The sequence below is a fragment of the Papio anubis genome, chromosome 5, assembly GCF_008728515.1.
Source record: "Papio anubis isolate 15944 chromosome 5, Panubis1.0, whole genome shotgun sequence".
In the NCBI taxonomy this organism is placed as follows: Eukaryota; Metazoa; Chordata; class Mammalia; order Primates; family Cercopithecidae; genus Papio; species Papio anubis.
Window position 1 is genome coordinate 64,208,645 of NC_044980.1, and position 19,255 is coordinate 64,227,899.

At 45.5% G+C, this 19,255-nt stretch overlaps 1 protein-coding gene across 4 annotated transcripts in view; it reads left to right on the top strand.

Annotated features, from left to right (window-relative positions):
• Nucleotides 1-200: 200 nt before the first annotated feature.
• OCLN (occludin) overlaps nucleotides 201-19,255 on the top strand; it is a 60,900-nt gene continuing 41,845 nt past the window's right edge. Inside the window, exons 1-3 of one of the 4 annotated variants that reach the window (XM_003899773.2) lie at nucleotides 201-561; nucleotides 11,813-11,929; nucleotides 16,821-17,499. In XM_003899773.2, the coding sequence (XP_003899822.1) occupies nucleotides 11,880-11,929; nucleotides 16,821-17,499 (729 nt within the window). In that variant the 5' untranslated portion in view covers nucleotides 201-561; nucleotides 11,813-11,879. Of the gene's footprint in view, nucleotides 562-648; nucleotides 812-11,812; nucleotides 11,930-13,893; nucleotides 14,022-16,820; nucleotides 17,500-19,255 lie in introns of those variants that run through there. The other 3 variants (XM_017959621.2, XM_003899772.2, XM_017959622.2) reach the window with 3 other exon arrangements.

A 19,255-nucleotide genomic window follows, 5' to 3' on the forward strand; every position in this document is an offset into this window, starting at 1 on the left:
AATATTTACACACGAGTTTTGAAATTTTCCCAGGAGTCTTTCGTGGGAGCAACACATCTATATGCCTTTTTCCAGCAACAGTTCAATCAAATTTTAGAAGCAGGAAAGTGTCCCGTGAGGACGTGCCTTTCCTATCAAAGTGCTTAGTGCCTAGACCCTTTCCGGAGGAAACAGTCCCCTCCGGACCTCGTTCGACCTCTCTCCGTCAGACACCCAAGGTTCCATGTGAAGCAGGCGGAGCACCAAACGCACCCCTAGGTGGTCCGGGACGCCCATCCGTGCTGCCCCCTGGGAGCCCGCGCTGCTCCTCTGCGCTCCGCCCCTCGGGCCGGAACATCGCGCGGTTCCTTTAACAGCGCGCTGGCAGGGTGTGGGAAGCAGGGCTGCGTCCTCCCGCCCCCTCCCATCCGAGTTTCAGGTGAATGGGTCACCGAGGGAGGAGGCCAACACACCACACCTACACTCCCGCGCCCACCTCTCCCTCCCTGCTTCCTCCGGCGGAGGCGGCAAGAACCGAGAGCTAGGGCCAGAGCGCCGAGGAGCCCGTCCGGGACGCAGCAGGTGGGTCTCTCGGGGCTGGCCCGCAGGCTTCCCGCACCCCCCTCCACGTTGGTGCGCATGCCCGGGGGCAGGGCCGGTTGTAGGGAGAAGGGGGAGGAGGGGAAGAAGAGAGAGGAGGGGGAGGAGACGTCCCCAGCACAGTCCCTGGCTGCGCGCTGGCGGTCGGCGCGGCGTCAGGTGCGCCCGCCAGGTGAGTGCGCTCACTGGCTCGGTTGGCCCCCGGAGGGTCGGGCCCAGGTGCGGCCAGTGGGTGAGTGTTGGGCGCGGCGTCAGGGGCGCACGGGAGCTCCCAGGGTCCCCGTGGGGGGACCGCGGCGCCTCTGTTAGGGGAGGTGCGGGGGGGAGGACGCTCCGCGCTGGTTTCGGTGGCAGTTTCGTCCCCGGGCTGGGACTCGTGGGAACCGGAGAGGCGCGGGTCTGCGGAGAGAGCAGCACCGGCCAACTTGGGAGGCTGCCCCCCCGGGCAAGGGGCGGCTTGGAGCCGCCGATCAAGCTTTATTCCGCGGAGACGCTTAAAGCTAGCAGTGCCTCAGCGGCGCGGGCAACTTTTCACTTTTATGAGGCAGGACATTCCTGAACAGCGACGATCCTGCATCAGTTCTGGGGCTGCAGTTTTGGGGGGCGGCCCTCATGGAGAGGGGTCCTGCGCCCAGCTCGTTGGGGGTCCTAGGCTTGAGGCTGCAGCGAGAGACTGCTTGCTGGTCCGAGCCGCTTAGATCCCCGGGGGGAATTTCATCCCTTCCGCTCCCACCCCACCCCACTCCTTTGGGTATCCCGGGGAGACGGGGGCTGGATTCAGTCTGTGAAATATTCCGGGAGTCACGGTGTGGGCCACACTGGCTACTTCGAATCCACTTGTTGGGAGTTGTGTGAACCCGCGCCGATTTAAGCTGGGGTTCACGGAGTTAATTTCGAGGGAAGCTGCTCACGCTTGGGATTCTCACCCGTGACCAAAAGGGCTGCCGCCAGGGGGGCGGAACTGCCTCCGGGCGGTGCCTGCCCAGCGAAAGCGGGCGCGCGCTGCCCAGGAGCGCCTCGGGACGCACGGACGCCGGGACCCGCGCCCAGCTGGGCCACGGAGTTTGGGGACCTCCGGGACTGGGCCGGCCCCGCACGCCAGCCATGTTGCCTGCGTGGAAGGAAGCTTGCGGGGAGCGGGGGTCAAGGGCCAAGATGGCCTCTGCGCCTAGGGGTTGGGAGCGGCGCCGAGGTCCTCGTGCTCCTCGGGAAGCCACCGGGCCCCAGGGGAAAACCGCGGCATCCTCAGGCCGGACCCGGGGCTCGCTGGCTACACTGCCCGCTTGGGGAATTATCCCGGGCGAGGAGGCGGCAGCTTTCTAGGCCAGTTAGTGTGTGGCCCTTAGGCAACAGGTGTATTATTGGAATACCTGGAAAAGAGAAACACTTCCCATGAAGGCACTTATGGTGATTTAGAAAACTAGGCATTCCCAAGTGTAACAATAGTTCTTTTGCACTGTATGTATGAGTCTTTCTTTTGTTTTTATTATTATTATTATTATTTGCTTTTTTGAGACGGAGTCCGACTGTGTCTCCCAGGCAGGATTGCAGTGGCGTGATCTGGGCTCACTGCAACCTCTGCCTCCCGGGTTCAAGTGATTCTCCTGCTCAGCCTCCCGAGTAGCTGGGATTGCAGGCACCCACTAGTATGCACGGCTAATTTTTGTATTTTTAGTAGAGACGGAGTTTTGCCATGTTGGTCAGGCTGATCTCGAACTGCTGACCTCAGGTGATCCACCCGCCTCGGCCTCCCAAAGTGCTGGGATTACAGGCAGGAGCCACCACGCCCAGCCTTTATGAATATTTTCTTAGTGGTGCTTTTTGAGTGTGTGGGGGCGGCACAGATATTTCCTCAAACAAAGCAACACTTTTTTTTTTTTTGTCGTTTTGCAATTTATTTAGTTATTAGGGGCCTCCTTTGTTAGGTGATGGAGCGGAGGATAGGGAGGTCGTTAAGACATGATTCTCCACCTTTTGGCAGCTTCCAGGCCATTTCGGGAAATAATGGGCAGTGTCTCCTGCACATGAGGCACTATGCTAAAAGCATTCTGTATTTTCTCATTTAATTATCCCAACAACTCTAAAAGGCAGACCTTAGTAGAACTCCGTTTTAAAAGCGGGCATATGCTGTGGGGGAAACGTGTTGCGTGGGCTTGCTTGCAAACTGCTTCAGCTAATCTGGGAAGGAATATCAGAAGCAGCGGTCCTTGATATTCCAGAACCAGATTTGGGGGATTTTTCTGGACCTTTGTACCATTGACTAGTACCTGTAGCCTGATACAAGATTTCCCGCATTTTGCTTGATGTCATGGTAAAATTCTTTTTTCTTCTAAAGGTAATGTTGGAATTACTGCCTTTCCAAAATAATAGATTACTTTTAACCACATAAATGATCTGATGTAATATCTTTCAACTTCCCAGGAACGTCCCAGAAGGAAGTTTTCTTCAGTTGCATTTTAAGGCTTATTTGATTGGAATATCAGTGGATCTTTTTCATCAAATTACTATTTATAGAAATAAGAGAGTAAACAGATCATGTAGATTTCTGTTAGGCTTTTCGTTTTAACCCCTAGGCTTGCCGCTGTTCCGTAACCCAGTGATTCCAGTCTTGGCTGTAGTATGAATCACCTAGGGATCTTGTTAAAACATAGATTCTGATTGGGAGGTCAGGAGTGGGACCTGGGATTCTGCCTTTCTAACAGGCTCACAGGTGATTCTCAGACTGTTCTGTCCTCTTTTTCTCCCTTTCTCTTAGACTCTACTCAATTACATTTGAACACCGAAGTTGGAAATAAAGGAAAAAAAAATAGGTTTATTGGGTGTTGATTGGGTGTTGTGTGAAGAACTTCAAGGCATTCACTGCTGGATTGAAATCCCAACTCTAATAATTGACTTGGTTTTATTAATTGAGTACTCATTGACAATCACTTTGTGCCAGGGCTAGTTTCAAGGACCAGGGAATTTAAATAATGGTCAAAATAGACATTCGATGCCTGGGATGCGGGCATTCCAGATGGGGTGGAGATAATACCTAAAATAATTTCAGGTATGAGGGCAGAGAGGAGTTTGCTCTGAAAAAACAAGTTTTGTGTGATGGAGTGAGGGACTGGGAGGGCATCTCCCAGAAGGTGGCATCTGAGCTGAGATGTGAACAGCAGGTGTCTGCTGTGTAAAAGATCTGGGCTTTCTAGACAGGAAATTGTAAGATCAATGTCCTTTTTGGATTGACACCATTATTGTAAACAGCAATTCTCAAAATATGTGGTGTGTTAAAAAATCACTTGGAAGGTTTATTAAAAATACAATTTCTGACACAGTCTATTACAAAATCTGCCTAACTTCAGATTTTTAGACAATTTAATGATGTGCCTATAATCTAAATCATTTAATATAAGGCACAACTTAAACTTTTTAAAGACAAATTGACAGTTACTGCATGTGCCCTAAAAGGAACAGACTTCTCTTAAATATGTTTATTTTTCACTTATTGAGAGTTTTCTTTAAAGAATAATTTGAGGGCAAAGCATTTTCAGTCTATTTTTTTCTACTCTTTTTTTTTTTTTTTTTTTAAAGATGGAGACGGAGTCTCTGTTGTCCAGCCTGATCCTGAAGTTCTGGGCTCAAACAATCCCTCTGCCTTGGCTTCCCAAAGTACTGGGATTGCAAGTGTGAGCCACCTCACCCAGCCTCAGCCTGTTTTTTTCCATCTTAGCTTAGTTTTCCATTAAGACAGCTTTTGGTCAGTAAACACTGTCAAGGGGAGAACGCTTTTTATATATTATCATTAGCTCAAGATGCTGGTTTTCAGATTAACATATTTGACAAGGATCTGCTGCTTCCCTTTTGCCCCTGACTCTAATTTAGCTATCTGACTTCTGTCCTTGTCACTCTTGACATAAGTTCATGTAGTTGATAAGTGGTCTCTTCATTCCTCATTTTATTTTTTCCTTCACTCAACACATGTACAGATTGTTAATGTTGCTGTGCTGGGCATTGGTCCTCTTTGACCTTTGGCTGCTGGCCTTAAAGCACAGTCACAGATTCACTTCGAAATTTCAGAGACCTTAGAAGTCCTCCAGTCTGGTCTCCAAAAAAATATCAAATAACTTAAGCTTTGCATAAATTGCATGAGCTCAAATTGTTGTTCGTTATTTTTGGAGGGGGTGTGGGGTCAGGGTGAGGGAGAGGCTTCCTAATATGGTGGTTTGTGGATTTTTTTTTTTTTTAACCATTTCTAGGATAACAAAGACAGCTCTTCAGATACCTCAGGGCTACTAAAGTGATTCTTCTAATGTTCAATTCTCCAGGCCAGACATTTCCTGTTTTTCTAATTGTTTGTCTTAAGGCATGGTTTTTCTAGATTTGTTTTTTTTTTGGGGGGGCCAGAGTCTCACTCTGGCTCTCACTCCAGGCTGGAGTCCAGCGGCGCAATCTCGGCTCACTGCAACCTCTGCCTCCTGGGTTCAAGCGATTCTCCTGCCTCAGCCTCCCAAGTAGCTGGGATTATAAGCCCAACTAATTTTAATATTTTTAGACGAGGTTTCACCATGTTGGCCAAGATGGTCTCGATCTCCTGACCTTGTGATCCACCTGCCTTGGCCTCCCAAAGTGCTGGGATTACAGGCGTGAGCCACTGTGCCTGGCCAGCTTTTCTAGATCTTTAACGATCTTAGTCACCCTCCTGGAGAGGCACGTAGTGTAGAATGTGATGTACAGGCCGGGCGCGGTGGCTCAACCCTGTAATCCCAGCACTTTGGGAGGCCGAGGCGGGTGGATCACGAGGTCAGGAGATCGAGACCATCCTGGCTAACATGGTGAAACCCCGTCTCTACTAAAAATACAAAAAACTAGCCGGGCGTGGTGGCGGGCGCCTGTAGTCCCAGCTACTCGGAGGCTGAGGCAGGAGAATGGCGTAAACCCGGGAGGTGGAGCTTGCAGTGAGCCGAGATCGTGCCACTGCACTCCAGCCTGGGTGACACAGCGAGACTCCGTCTCAAAAAAAAAAAAAAAAAAAAAAAAAAAAAAAGAATGTGATGTACAAATCAGGTTTTGTTTGTTTTTTTTAATAGCGTATTATTCCTAGATATGAGCACTATTTCTGTGAATAAAGTTTGGGATCGCTTGTTAGCTTTTGTTGAAATTCTTACCAAAGAAATGCACCTTTAAAAATGAACGATTATTAAGTTAGTTCTCCTCTATACTGTACTATGGAATTGACTTTTAAAAAATTCAGTTTACTGCTGGGCATGGTGGCTCGTGCCTGTAATCCCAGCACTTTGGGAGGCCGAGGCGGGTGGATCACCTGAGGTCAGGAGTTTGAGACCAGCTTGGTTAACATGGTAAAACCCCATTTCTACTAAAAATACAAAACTTAGCCTGGCCTGGTGGCATGCGCTGGTAATCTCAGCTACTCAGGAGGCTGAGGTGGGAGAATCGCTTGAATCTGGGAGGTGGAGGTTGCATTGAGCCGAGATCACACCATTGCATTCCAGGCTAGGCGACAGAGCTAGACTCTGTCCCAAAAGAAAAAGAAAAAAAAATCAGTTTACATTTTAAAAATGACTCATTTATGCCACCAATATAGTCACCCTTCAGTATCTGTGAGAGGTTGCTTCCAGGACCCCTTGATACTAAAATCTGAGGAGGCTGAAGTCCCTATTACAAAATAGCTTTGTATTTGCATATGGCCTAAATGCTCTTGTATACTTTTTTTTTTTTTAATTGTTATTTCGAGACAGAATCTCACTGCATCATCTAGGCTGGAGTGCAGTGATGCAGTCTTGGCCCACTGCAAACTCTGCCTCCTGGGCTCAAGCGATTCTCCTGCCTCAGCCTCCGAAGTAGCTGGGATTACAGGCATGCACCACCATGCCCAGCTAATTTTTGTATTTTTAGTAGAGACAGGGTTTCATCATGTTGGCCAGGCTGTGTCGAACTCCTGACCTCAAGTGATCCGCCCATCTTGGGCTCCCAAAGAGCTGGAATTACAGGTGTGAGCCACCGCACCCAGACTTCTTGTAGACTTTAAATAATCTCTAGGTTAGTTATAATACCTAACACAGTGTAAATGCTGCATAGAATTGTGATACTGTAGTTTTAAAAATCTGTATTTTTTGTTTTACTGTTTATTATTTTTTTAGACAAGGTATTAATGTTACTCAGGCTGAAATACAGTGACGTGATCATGGCTCTCACTGCAGCCTCAACTTCCTCTGCTCAAGAGATCCTCCCACCTCAGTCTCTTGAGTAGCTGGAGCTTATAGGCATGTGCCACCATGCCTGGCTAATTTTAAGAAAAATTTTTTGTAGAGATGGGGTCTTGCTATGTTGCTGTGGTCGGTCTTGAACTCCTGGGTTCAAGTGATCTTCCTGCCTTAGCTTCCTAGAGTGTTGGGATTACAGGTGTGAACCACTGTACCTGCCCTGTTATTTTTAATTTTTTTTCCCCTGAATATTTTCTGTCTGAGGTTGGTTGAATCTGGATTTAAAACCCATGGATGTGGAGGGTCAGCTGTATTTGAAAATGGGTACAATATACCTAAGTGCCTAAGCACTGAAATTTCTCACTTTCAGGATAACCACCTTTTTTTTTTTTTTCTTTTCTTTTTTTTTTTTTTGAGACGGAGTCTCGCTCTGTAGCCCAGGCTGGAGTGCAGTGGCCGGATCTCAGCTCACTGCAAGCTCCGCCTCCCGGGTTCACGCCATTCTCCGGCCTCAGCCTCCCGAGTAGCTGGGACTACAGGCGCCCGCCATCTCGCCCGGCTATTTTTTGTATTTCTTAGTAGAGACGGGGTTTCACTGTGTTCGCCAGGATGGTCTCGATCTCCTGACCTCGTGATCCGCCCATCTCGGCCTCCCAAAGTGCTGGGATATCCACCGCGCCCGGCCAGGATAACCACCTTATGATGAATGCTGTTGCCCATTTTCTTGAAGACTTTTTCTTGTGGGGTTTTGTTTTTGTTTTGTTTTGTTTTGGTTTGGTTTTTTGAGCCGGTGTCTCGCTCTGTCGCCAGGCTGGAGTGCATTGGCACGATCTCTGCTCACTGCAACCTCCTCCTCCTGGATTCAAGAGATTCTCTTGCCTCCTGAGTAGCTGGGGCTACAGGAGCACGTCGCCACGGCCAGCTAATTTTTGTATTTTTTTTTAGTAGAGACGGGGTTTCGCCAGTTGACCAGGATGGTCTCCATCTCTTGACCTCGTGATCCACCCGCCTCGGCTTCCCAAAGTGCTGGGATTACAGGTGTGAGCCACAGCGCTTGGCTCTTTAAGACTTTTTCTTATCCCAGTGCAGAGGTCAGGATTATTCCCGCATTTGACAGAGGAGTGCACTTAGAGGAGATAAAGAATTTGTCTCAGATTGTGAGCCAGTAAATGGGGGCTGGTAAAACCATTAGGTTGTTTTAAACTCATCATTCTTATTTTACAGAGAGTTCTTGCTTAGTGTTGATGGCCTAGCCAATGGGTTAGTTATCCTTTCCGGTGTGTTTGGTCAGCTGCAAATCTGGATAAGCTGTCTCCGCCACTTTGTGGTTACCACTGGAGACCTCCCACCAGGTGGACATAAATGGTTCATTTTTTTGTGCTAATGGGGTGCCATAATTCAGCCCCTTGGGAATCTGCCCACCCACACAAGGATGTGCTCAAGATTCTCAGGATTCTTTCTCTCTGCATTCCCGTCATCCACCAGTCTGGTAACCTTCCCAGAAAAGGAAGTGAAGTTGGTGTGGCGGGACTTGTTCTTAATGAGCTTGCTTTTTTTTTTTTTTTTTTTTTGAGATGGAGTTTTGCTCTTTTTGCCCAGGCTAGAGTGCAATGGCGCAATATTGGCTCACTGCAACGTCCGCCTCCCAGGTTCAAGCGATTCTCCTACCTCAACCTCCCAAGGAGCTGGGTTTACAGGCATGCACCAACATGCCTGGCTAAGTTTTCGTATTTTTAGTAGAGATGGGGTTTCACTATGTTGGTCCGCTGGTCTTGAATTCCTTGCCTCAAGCGATCCACCTGCCTCCGAAGTGCTGGGATTACAGGTGTGAGCCACCTCGCCTGGCCTAAAATCAGTTTTCCTTAATGTTCTTTTTCTGAACATCAGTTTGGAAGACAGTTTGGACTTTTGCCTTTTTATAGTACCAAAACATTTTGGCCTAAATTGCTCATTTGTGTGGGTGTTTCACCATTATTAGAATATAGAGAAATTGACCAGATGTGTTGGCTCATGCCTGTAATCCCAGTACTTTGGGAGGCCAAGGCAGGTGGATAGCTTGAGCTCAGGGGTTTGAGACCAGCTTGGGCAACATGGTGATACCTTATCTCTACTAAAAAAACAAAAATTAGCCAGGCATGGTGGCATGTGCCTGTAGTCCAGCTACTTGGGAGGCTGAGGCGGGGGGATGGCTTGAGCCTGGGAGGCAGGTTGCAGTGAGCTGAGATGATGGCACTGCATTTCATCCTGGGCGACAGAGTGAGGCTTTGTCTCAAAAACAAAAAACAAAAAAAAAAAAAAAACAGAGAAATTGACTTGAGTGCTAGTTACAGGGCTGTGTACACTTATGATTTTTGCACTTTCCTGTATGGTATACTTTAATAAAGTGGTTTTCAAAAATGTAGAAAAGTCATCTTCCTTCATGTCTTTGGAAAATTATGCTAATTGTGTTGGTGTTATTAACATTATATTTCCATCTTTGAGGATTTATCTAACAGTTGGGCAGAGTTTAATTCTGAGAGAGTTAATTCTCCGCAACACGGTGAAACCCTGTCTTTACTAAAAATACAAACAATTAGCCGGGCGTGGCAGCATGCGCCTATAGTCCCAGCTACTCTAGAGGCTGAGGCAGAAGAATTGCTTGAAGCCGGGAGGCAGAGGTTGCAGTGAGCTGAGATCGTGCCAATGCATTCCATCCTGGCGACAGAGCGAGACTCGGCTCAAAAAAAAAAAAAAGAGGAGTTGCCATTAATTTAAAAAAAAGTTTTAACAGTTTAAATTGATGTACTGCTGTTAATATAGTAATGTATGATTGTACAGGCCTTATTAGAAAAGGAAAACAGGCCGGGCGCGGTGGCTCAAGCCTGTAATCCCAGCACTTTGGGAGGCCGAGGCGGGTGGATCACAAGGTCAGGAGATCGAGACTATCCTGGCTAACATGGTGAAACCCCGTCTCTACTAAAAATACAAAAAACTAGCCGGGCGCGGTAGCGGGCGCCTGTAGTCCCAGCTACTTGGGAGGCTGAGGCGGGAGAATGGCGTGAACCCGGGGGGCGGAGCTTGCAGTGAGCCGAGATCGCGCCACTGCACTCCAGCCTGGGAGACACAGTGAGACTCCGTCTCAAAAAAAAAAAAAAAAAAAAAAAAGAAAAGGAAAACAAATCAGATACTTTAATATACTCATTATAGATGTTGCTCAAGTGTCATTCAAGGATCATACCTTTTAAAGTTACTCTGATACTTTTCCATTACCTTCAACTTGAAAGCACAAGAGGTTTTGCAGGCAGAGATATCCATGGTCCAATCTGGTTCCTGTAAACATTCAACAAATTATTTGGACGTCTACTATGTGCCAGGCATTGTTTTAATCAGTGAACAAAACAGGCAGAAATTCCTGTTCACGTGGAGTTTACCTTCTAGTAGATCTCAAAGTTCCCTACTCTACTAATCACTGGTATAGCCTGGAAAGAATTTATTGTTGGTTCAACATAGCTAAGGAGTGGCATAAAGTTCTGTAGCTGATGTGGGAAGTACCTTGCCAGTGTCTCCAGCACTGAGTTTTCTAGAATAATCCTCAAGCTTTGTAGGTTTGGGAGTTGTGTGTTTACCACATCTTGCTGAGACTTGTCTTTTTCCTGGAGAGCTCTCAGTGCCCATGGATCCACCTACAGACCTAGGCAGACGAGCTCCATCTTCACTTCCTCATGGATGCTAACACCAGCTGTGCACTCCCCACAAAAGCTGGTGTTTCCCAAATGGAACTCACTGTTTCAAACTAGCATAGTGAAAAGCACAGGAGATCATCTGGGTTCAAGTTATTTCTGAGTGACTCCCTGTCATCCATATAACCTTGAGCATATTACTTTACATCTCTTTCTGACCCTCTTTGCATCTGTAAAGTGACTAATGAACCATGGAGGGTTGTTTTGAGGATGAAAGGAGGATTTTGTTTAAAGCACCCAGCACGTGGGTAGGTGTCTGCTGAATGTTAGTTTCCTTCCCATCTTCTGTCTCCTAAGCTAGTCTTTCATTGATGCCTCACACCTAGGTTTGCTGCTGCTGACTCTAGATGCTTCTTTTTACTGTTGACTTTGTCCTTCAAATCTGTTTCAAATCAAACTTACACCTCCCTTGCCAAGAATCACGAACTGGCTCCCTGTTTCCTACCTGAAGGAAGTGAGACATTTCCACTAGACTTTCAAAGCCCTCCCTTTTCTTACTCATCCTCCATCCACTATATTCTTACTGTAACCTTATTTTAAAAGACTACACCATTCCACCATGTTCCCACCTGGTCTCCTCACTGTTCCATAAGCTAGCCACCTGTGTATCAGTACCACACCAGCCTGGAAGAACCAGGACCCCAGCGCTGGCTCTCATGCGTCACTCCCACAGGCTCTCCTGGTCTAGTGTAGGCACTTAATAAATGCTTGGTGAGTGAAATTGCTTCTCAGATGTTTAGGAACTTGTGCTGAAGAATATTAGGACAAAATTTCAGAAAATGACCAATTAATACTATGCATAGTGTTTTTTCTCCCCTTGTATAAAAAGTATGCTCGGTTTTGAAGACTTGGAAAAGGAGATAAGGGGGAAAATATCTACAATTCTGCCATTTATAGATACATTTTATTATCTTTTTTAATGATTAAGGCATTTAACCCATTAGATTGTTAGTTTGCATTGAGGAGCTAGTATGTGCTAGTGCTGCTATATGTGCACTTTCATATGTGTTCTCATTTAATATGAACTTTCAAAAGTAATATGAAATTATATATGTTTCAAATTTTTGTGCAAAAAATAGAGGAATTAGCCAGGCATGGTGGTGCACGTCTATAGTCCCAGCTACTTGGGAAGCTGAAATAGGAGGAGGGCTTGAGCTTGGGAGGTCAAGGCTGCAGTGAGCTGTGATTGGACCACTGCACTCCAGCCTGAGTGACAGGGTGAGACCCTGTCTCGGTGAGGGGGAGGGGGTGAAGAAAAGAAAGAAACTGTGAGCTCAGTAGTAATGCCATAACCCTACTTTTGTTGCTTAGATTGGTTTATCTTGGGAGCTATAGGGCATTGCTCATCCTGAAGATCAGCTGACCATTGACATCAGCCATGTCATCCAGGCCTCTTGAAAGTCCACCTCCTTACAGACCTGATGAATTGTAAGTAAATAATCCTTTAGTTATTCTCTTTTAAAAAGTCTGTCACGTGTAAACAACAAGTATGGTTGAAACTTTCATTTTTAAGTGTTTGCTTTTAAAAATAAAACGATACGTGTACTTGTAAATTTAAATTTTATCAAAGAGTCTGCACTGAAAAGTGAATTTCTCTCAACTTTCAGAGTGAAAGTTTGTCTGTACTAGGACAACTACTGTCACCTATTGCTAATGTTTATTTCAAGAGATTGCCAAGGTTTATGTTTGTATGTTCGTTTTTGTTTTGTACAAATGATAATGAAGCTTCCATTTAAATGCCTTGTTTAGATGGGCACTGGCAATATATTGTCAGTTTTTAAAAATGACAGCTTTAGGCCAGGCCGGGTGCCATGGCTCATGCCTGTAATCCCAGCACCTTGGGAGGCTAAGGCCGGTGGATCACAAGGTCAAGAGATCAAGACCATCCTGGCCAATATGATGAAATCCCATCTGTACTAAAACTATAAAAATTAGCTGGGTGTGGTGGCTCGCACCTGTAATCCCAGCTACTTGCCTGTAATTCTGGCTACTCGGGAGGCAGGAGATTCACTTGAACCCAGGAGGCGGAGGTTGCAGTTAGCTGAGATGATGCCACTGCACTCCAGCCTAGAGACAGAGCAATTAGACTCCATCTAAAAAAAAAAAAGGCCAGGCCGGGGGGCTCATGCCTGTAATCCCAGCACTTTGGGAGGCCAAGGCGGGTGGATCACGTGAGGTTGGGAGTTCGAGACCACCCTGACCAACGTGGAGAAACCCCCATCTCTACTAAAAATACAAAATTAGCCAGGCATGGTGGTACATGCCTGTAATCCCAGCTATTTGGGAGGCTGAGGCAGGAGAATCGCTTGAAGTCAGGAGGCGAAGGTTGCGGTGAGCTGAGATCGCACCACTGCACTCCAGCCTGGGAGACAAGAGCGAAACTCCTTGTCAAAAAATAAATTAATAAATGAAAATAACAGCTTTATTGAGATATAATTAACATACTTTATATATAATTAACATACTTTATAATTTACCCATTTAGAATGGATAGTTTAATGATTTTTAATATATTCACAGAGTTGTATAACCATCACCACAATTAATTTTAGAACATTTCATTACTCTCCAAAGAAACCTACCCATTGGCAATCATCTCCCAGTTCCATCAGCCCTAAGCAACTATCGGTCTACTGTCTGTCTCTATAGATTTGTCTATTCTGCATATTTTGTATAAATGGAGGATTCATGTAATATGTGGCCTTTTGTAACTGGCTTCTTTCACTTAGCATAATACTTTCCATACTGTCCGTTTTAAGAGTGATTCCTGCCATTATCTAAAACAAGCAATGTTGAGGGGTTTTGGGCTCCTTCGTCATGTGAAGATTTATCAGTGAATTTTTGAATTCCAAATTTGCTATCAAACATTGATAGGGATTTCCTCCTCTAAGTGGTTTGCAGCTTTAACCCTGATAAGTGTAGTGGAGTGTAATGTAGGCAAAAACAGTTTCTCCTGCTGTTCTGTCACAACACATCTGTGACCTCTGATCACCAGAATTTGTGGGGATTTTTCCCCACCAGCAACCAAGTAATCAGTTCTACAGTGGACAATAGCTCTGTGTCCTCTAATTATCAGTTGAGTTCTGACACTGTCTGGAGATAGCATCAGATCACAGGTTCAGGGCTCATTCCTACAAGACTGCCCCCACTTCACGTAGCAGCCACAAGCTCAGGTTGTAGCCTGTGTTTCTGACCCACCTACAGTAAATCAGGATTCACACAGGTCTCTCCTTGGGTTCAATTAATTTGCTAAAGTGGCTCGCAGAACTCAGGGAAACACTACTTATCATTACTGGTTTATTATAAAGGGTATTACGAAAACCAGATGTGGTGCACGCCTGTGATCGCAGCTACTCGGGAGTATGAGGCAGGAGGAGTGCTTGAGCCCAGGAGTTTGAGGCCAGCCTGGGCAACATAGGGAGACCTTGTCTTTTAAGAATGAATGAATGAATGAATGAACAAACAGATGATATTACAATGGATACCAACAAACACCAGATGAAGAGTTGAACAGGGCGAGGTATGTGGGAAGGGGCCCTCCCTGGTTGTGCCACCCTCCAGGAACCTGCACATGTTCAGCTGTCCAGAAGCTCTGTGAATTCAGTCCTTTTAGGTTTTTATGGAAGCTATATGACACAGGCATGATTGACTAAATCATTGGCCATTGGTGAGCAGTGTAAGCCTCAGCCCCCGTTTCCTGTCCAGAGGGATTTGGGGCTGAAAAGTTCCAACCCTCTAATCCTAGCTCCCATCCTGAAGCTTCCTAGGGCTGCTAGGAACCTATCATCTCATTAACATATAAGGGACATTTATCACTTTGGAGATTCCAGAGATTTTAGGAGTTGTATGCCAGAAAATGGAGATGAAGACCAAATACATATTTCACAATATCATGTGGAGGTTGTGTTCCAGTTATTTAACCTCCTTACTAGTGCCTAAAACATGGTGGGGACACAAGTTGTTAATACAGTTTTTAAAACATACTAGAGAATATAGTAATTGAGTAGTGCACCACTAATCTGACACTTATTTTATGTTGCTTTTGTAAATAATGATGAACTGAAACATACATAAAGAAAAGGACATACAATGTATGTAGGAGATCATGAGGAAAGACCAAGCAAACATACATACTCATTACCCACGTCAAGAAACAGAACACTTCAAAGTCCTTCCCTGTGTCCTCTCCTTTTCTCTGGAGACCACTGTCCTGACGTTATGATCATTACTTGCTTTTACCATTTTATCACCTTGTGTATCCTAAACATTTCAGTTTAGTTTTACCTGTTTTATTTATTTTTGAGACGGAGTCTCACTCTGTTGGCCAGGCTGGAGCGCAGTGGCACAATCTTGGCTCATTGCAACCTCTGCCTCCTGGATTCAAGCAATTCTCCTGCCTCAGCCTCCCAAGTAGCTGGGATTACAGGTAACCACCACAATGCACAACCAATTTTTATACTTTTAGTAGAGATGGGTTTTCGCCATGTTGGCCAGGCTGGTCTCGAATTCCTGACCTCAGGTGACCTTCCCGCCTCCTAAAGTGCTGGAATTATGGGTGTGAGCCACCACGGCCAGCCAGTTTTACCTGTTTTAAAACTTTATATAAATATAATAATGCTATATGTATTTTTTCATTTTTTTCAGCATTATCTGTAACTGCATGCATTCATAGTTCATCAGTTTTGGCTTCATAGCACTGTAGAAATATAACATGAGCCATATATGTAATTTTATACTTTCATGAAAAATAAAAGGAGAATTTTTTTTTTTTTTTTTTTTTTGAGACAGAGTTTCGCTCTTTTTGCCCTGGCCGGAGTGCAATGGCATGGTCTCGGCTCACTGCAACCTCCACCTCCCAGGTTCAAGTGATTCTCCTGCCTCAGCCTCCCAAGTAGCTGGGATTACAGGCATCTGCCACGACACCCAGCTGATTTTGTATTTTTAGTAGAGATGGGGGTTTCACCAGGTTAGCCAGGCTGGTCTTGAACTCCTGACCTCAAGTGATCTACCCGCTGCGGCCTCCCAGAGTGCTGGGATTGCAGGCGTGAGCCACCGTGCCCGGCCAAAAGAAGAAATTAATTTTAATATACTTCACTTAATCTTGTATCTAAAACATTATTTCATCATGTGATTGATATAAAAATGAAAGATTCAGGAGATGCTTTACATTCTTTCTTCATATTATATCTTTGAAATCCACTGTGTATTTTTAAATTTTTTTGGAGACAGTCTTGCTCTGTCACCCAGGCTGGAGTGCAGTGGGCGTGATCGCAGCTCACTGCAACCTCTGCCTTCTGGGTTCAAGTGATTCTTGATTTTCGTGCCTCAGCCTCCCAAGTAAGTGGGATTACAGGCATGTGTCACCATGCCTGGTTAATTTTTGTATTTTTAGTAGAGATGAGGTTTTACCATGTTTACCAGGCTGGTCTCAAATTCCTGGCCTCAAGTGATCTGCCCGCCCCGAACTTACTGCTGTGCATTTTAACAGCATATCTGAGTTTGGACTAGCCACATTTCTTTTTTTTTTTTTTTTTTTTTTTTTTTGAGACGGAGTCTTGCTCTGTCACCCAGGCTGGAGTGCAATGGCACGATCTCGGCTCACTGCAACTTCACCTCCCGAGTTCAAGCAATTCTTGTGCCTCAGCCACCTGAGTAGCTGGGATTACAGGCGTATACCTGGCTAATTTTTGTATTTTTAGTAGAGATGGGGTTTCACCATGTTGGCCAGGCTGGTGTCGAACTCTGCTGACCTCAAGTGATCCATCTGCCTCGGACTCCCAAAGTGCTGGGATTACAGACGTAAGCCACCATGCCCAGCCGGACTAGATACATTTCAAGTGTATGATAGACCCAAGTGGCTAATGGCTGCCACATTGGACAGTATAGCTATGGAGTATTCCATTGTATGGATATATTACAGTTACCCTTTCCACTGTAGGTAATTGGTACAATCACTTTGGAAAACAGTTTGATACTGTCTAGTGAAGTTGGAGATAAAAAAATATGTGATCCAGAAATTCTCCTGGGTATATACCCTAGAAAAATGAGTACTTTTCTATACCAGAATACACATTGAAGGATGTTTATACTTAAACTGTTTACAATACCCCCAAACAGAGATAACCCAGATGTCCGAGCACAATAGGTTGTGGCCAGAGGCCAATAATCTTATGTTTTAACAAGCCCTCCAGGTGATTCCTATGCACAGATAAGCTTTAGTTTCATTTACCCAATGGTTTAAATTATTCCAAATAAGTTGTGTTCTTTCTGCTTACTACCAAAAAGTGCTAACTTGAAATTATTTTCATGTTCATTTCAGCAAACCGAATCATTATGCACCAAGCAATGACATGTATGGTGGAGAGATGCATGTTCGACCGATGCTGTCTCAGCCAGCATACTCTTTTTACCCAGAAGATGAAATTCTTCACTTTTACAAATGGACCTCTCCTCCAGGAGTGATTCGGATTCTGTCTATGCTCATTATTGTGATGTGCATTGCCATCTTTGCATGTGTGGCCTCCACGCTTGCCTGGGACAGAGGCTATGGAACTTCCCTTATAGGAGGTAGTGTAGGCTACCCTTACGGAGGAAGTGGCTTTGGTAGCTACGGAAGTGGCTATGGCTATGGCTATGGTTATGGCTATGGCTATGGAGGCTATACAGACCCAAGAGCAGCAAAGGGCTTCATGTTGGCCATGGCCGCCTTTTGTTTCATTGCCGCGTTGGTGATCTTTGCTACCAGTGTTATAAGATCTGAAATGTCCAGAACAAGAAGATATTACTTAAGTGTGATAATAGTGAGTGCTATCCTGGGCATCATGGTGTTTATTGCCACAATTGTCTATATAATGGGAGTGAACCCAACTGCTCAGTCTTCTGGATCTCTGTATGGTTCACAAATATATGCCCTCTGCAACCAATTTTATACACCTGCCGTTACTGGACTCTACGTGGATCAGTATTTATATCACTACTGTGTTGTGGATCCCCAGGAGGTATGAGTGGTGTGTTGGGTTTTTTCTCCATCTCCTTAGCCAGAGGCTTTCAACTTGGGATATGTAATAGAATCACTCTGGAAACTCTTAAAAAATATTAATGACAAGGCTCCACTTCTAATTAAATCTGGGGGAGGGACTGAGTGTCATTAAGATATAATTAACATACCATGTAATTTGGTTACTTAACCAGTGGTTTTTAATATATTCACAGAATTGTGCCACCATCACCACAATCAATTTTAGAACATTTTCGCTATCGTAAAAAGAAACTTGTACCTGTTAGTGGTCATTCCTCGTTTCCCTAACTGTTCTTAGCCCTAGGCAACCACTAATCATTCGTCTATAAATTTGTCTATTCTCTAGGTATTTCATACAAATGGAATCACACAATGTGGCCTTTATGATGGGCTTCTTTTACTTAGTATAATGTTTTTAAGGTTTGCCCATGTCATAGCTTGTGCCATTCCCTCGTTCCTTTTTATTGCTAATATTCCAGTATGTGGATAAACCACATTTTATTTATCAGTTGATAGACATTTGGGCCATGTCTACATTGGCTATTAAGAATCATGCTAGGCCAGGCGCAGTGGCTCACGCCTGTAATCCCAGCACTTTTGGGAGGCTGAGGCGGGTGGATCACGAGGTCAGGAGATTGAGACCATCCTTGCTAATACAGTGAAATCCCGTCTCTACTAAAAATAAAAAAAATCAGCAAGGCATGGTGGCAGGCACCTGTAGTTCCAGCTGCTTGGGAGGCCGAGACAAGAGAAATGGCATGAACCCGGGAGGTGGAGCTTGCAGTGAGCCCAGATCGCGCCCATATAGTCCAACCTGAGCGACAGAGCAAGACTCCATCTCAAAAAAAAATAAAAAGAATCATGCTATAGACATTCTTGTATACGTTTTTGTGTAAACCTATGTTTTAATGATTTCTTGAGTTGGGTTATACCTAGGGGTGAAATTGCTGGATCATATGGTGACTCTTTAATCTTTTGAGGAGCTACCAGAGTTTTTCCAAAGAGTTTGCATCATTTTACATTCACACCAGAGATGTATGACGGTTCCGATTTCTCCACATCCTCACCAACACTTGTTATTGTCTGTTTGATTCTAGCCATGCTGATAGGTGAGAAGTGAAGTGGTACTTCATTGTGATTTTGATTTGTATTTTCCTTGTAGCTAATGTTATTGAGCGTCTTTTCATGTACTTACTGGCCATTTCTCTTTTATCTTTGGAGAAATGGCTATTTAGACGACTTGCCCTTTTTTTTTTTTTTTTTTTGAGACGGAGCCTTGCTCTGTCGCCCAGGCTGGAGTGCAGTGGCACGATCTCGGCTCACTGCAAGCTCCGCCTCCCGGGTTCACACCATTCTCCTGCCTCAGCCTCCCGAGTAGCTGGGACTACAGGTGCCCTCCACCACGCCCGGCTAATTTTTTGTATTTTTAGTAGAGATGGGGTTTCACTGTGTTAGCCAGGATGGTCTCGATCTTCTGACCTCGTGATCTGTCTGCCTCGGCCTCCAAAGTGCTGGGATTACAGGCGTGAGCCACTGCGCCCAGCCTAGACTTGCCCATTTTTTAACTGGGCTATTTTTTTTTTTTTTTGGAGACGGAGTCTCGCTCTGTCACCCAGGCTGGAGTGCAGTGGCCAGATCTCAGCTCACTGCAAGCTCCGCCTCCCGGGTTTACGCCATTCTCCTGCCTCAGCCTCCCGAGTAGCTGGGACTGCAGGCGCCCGCCACCTCGCCCGGCT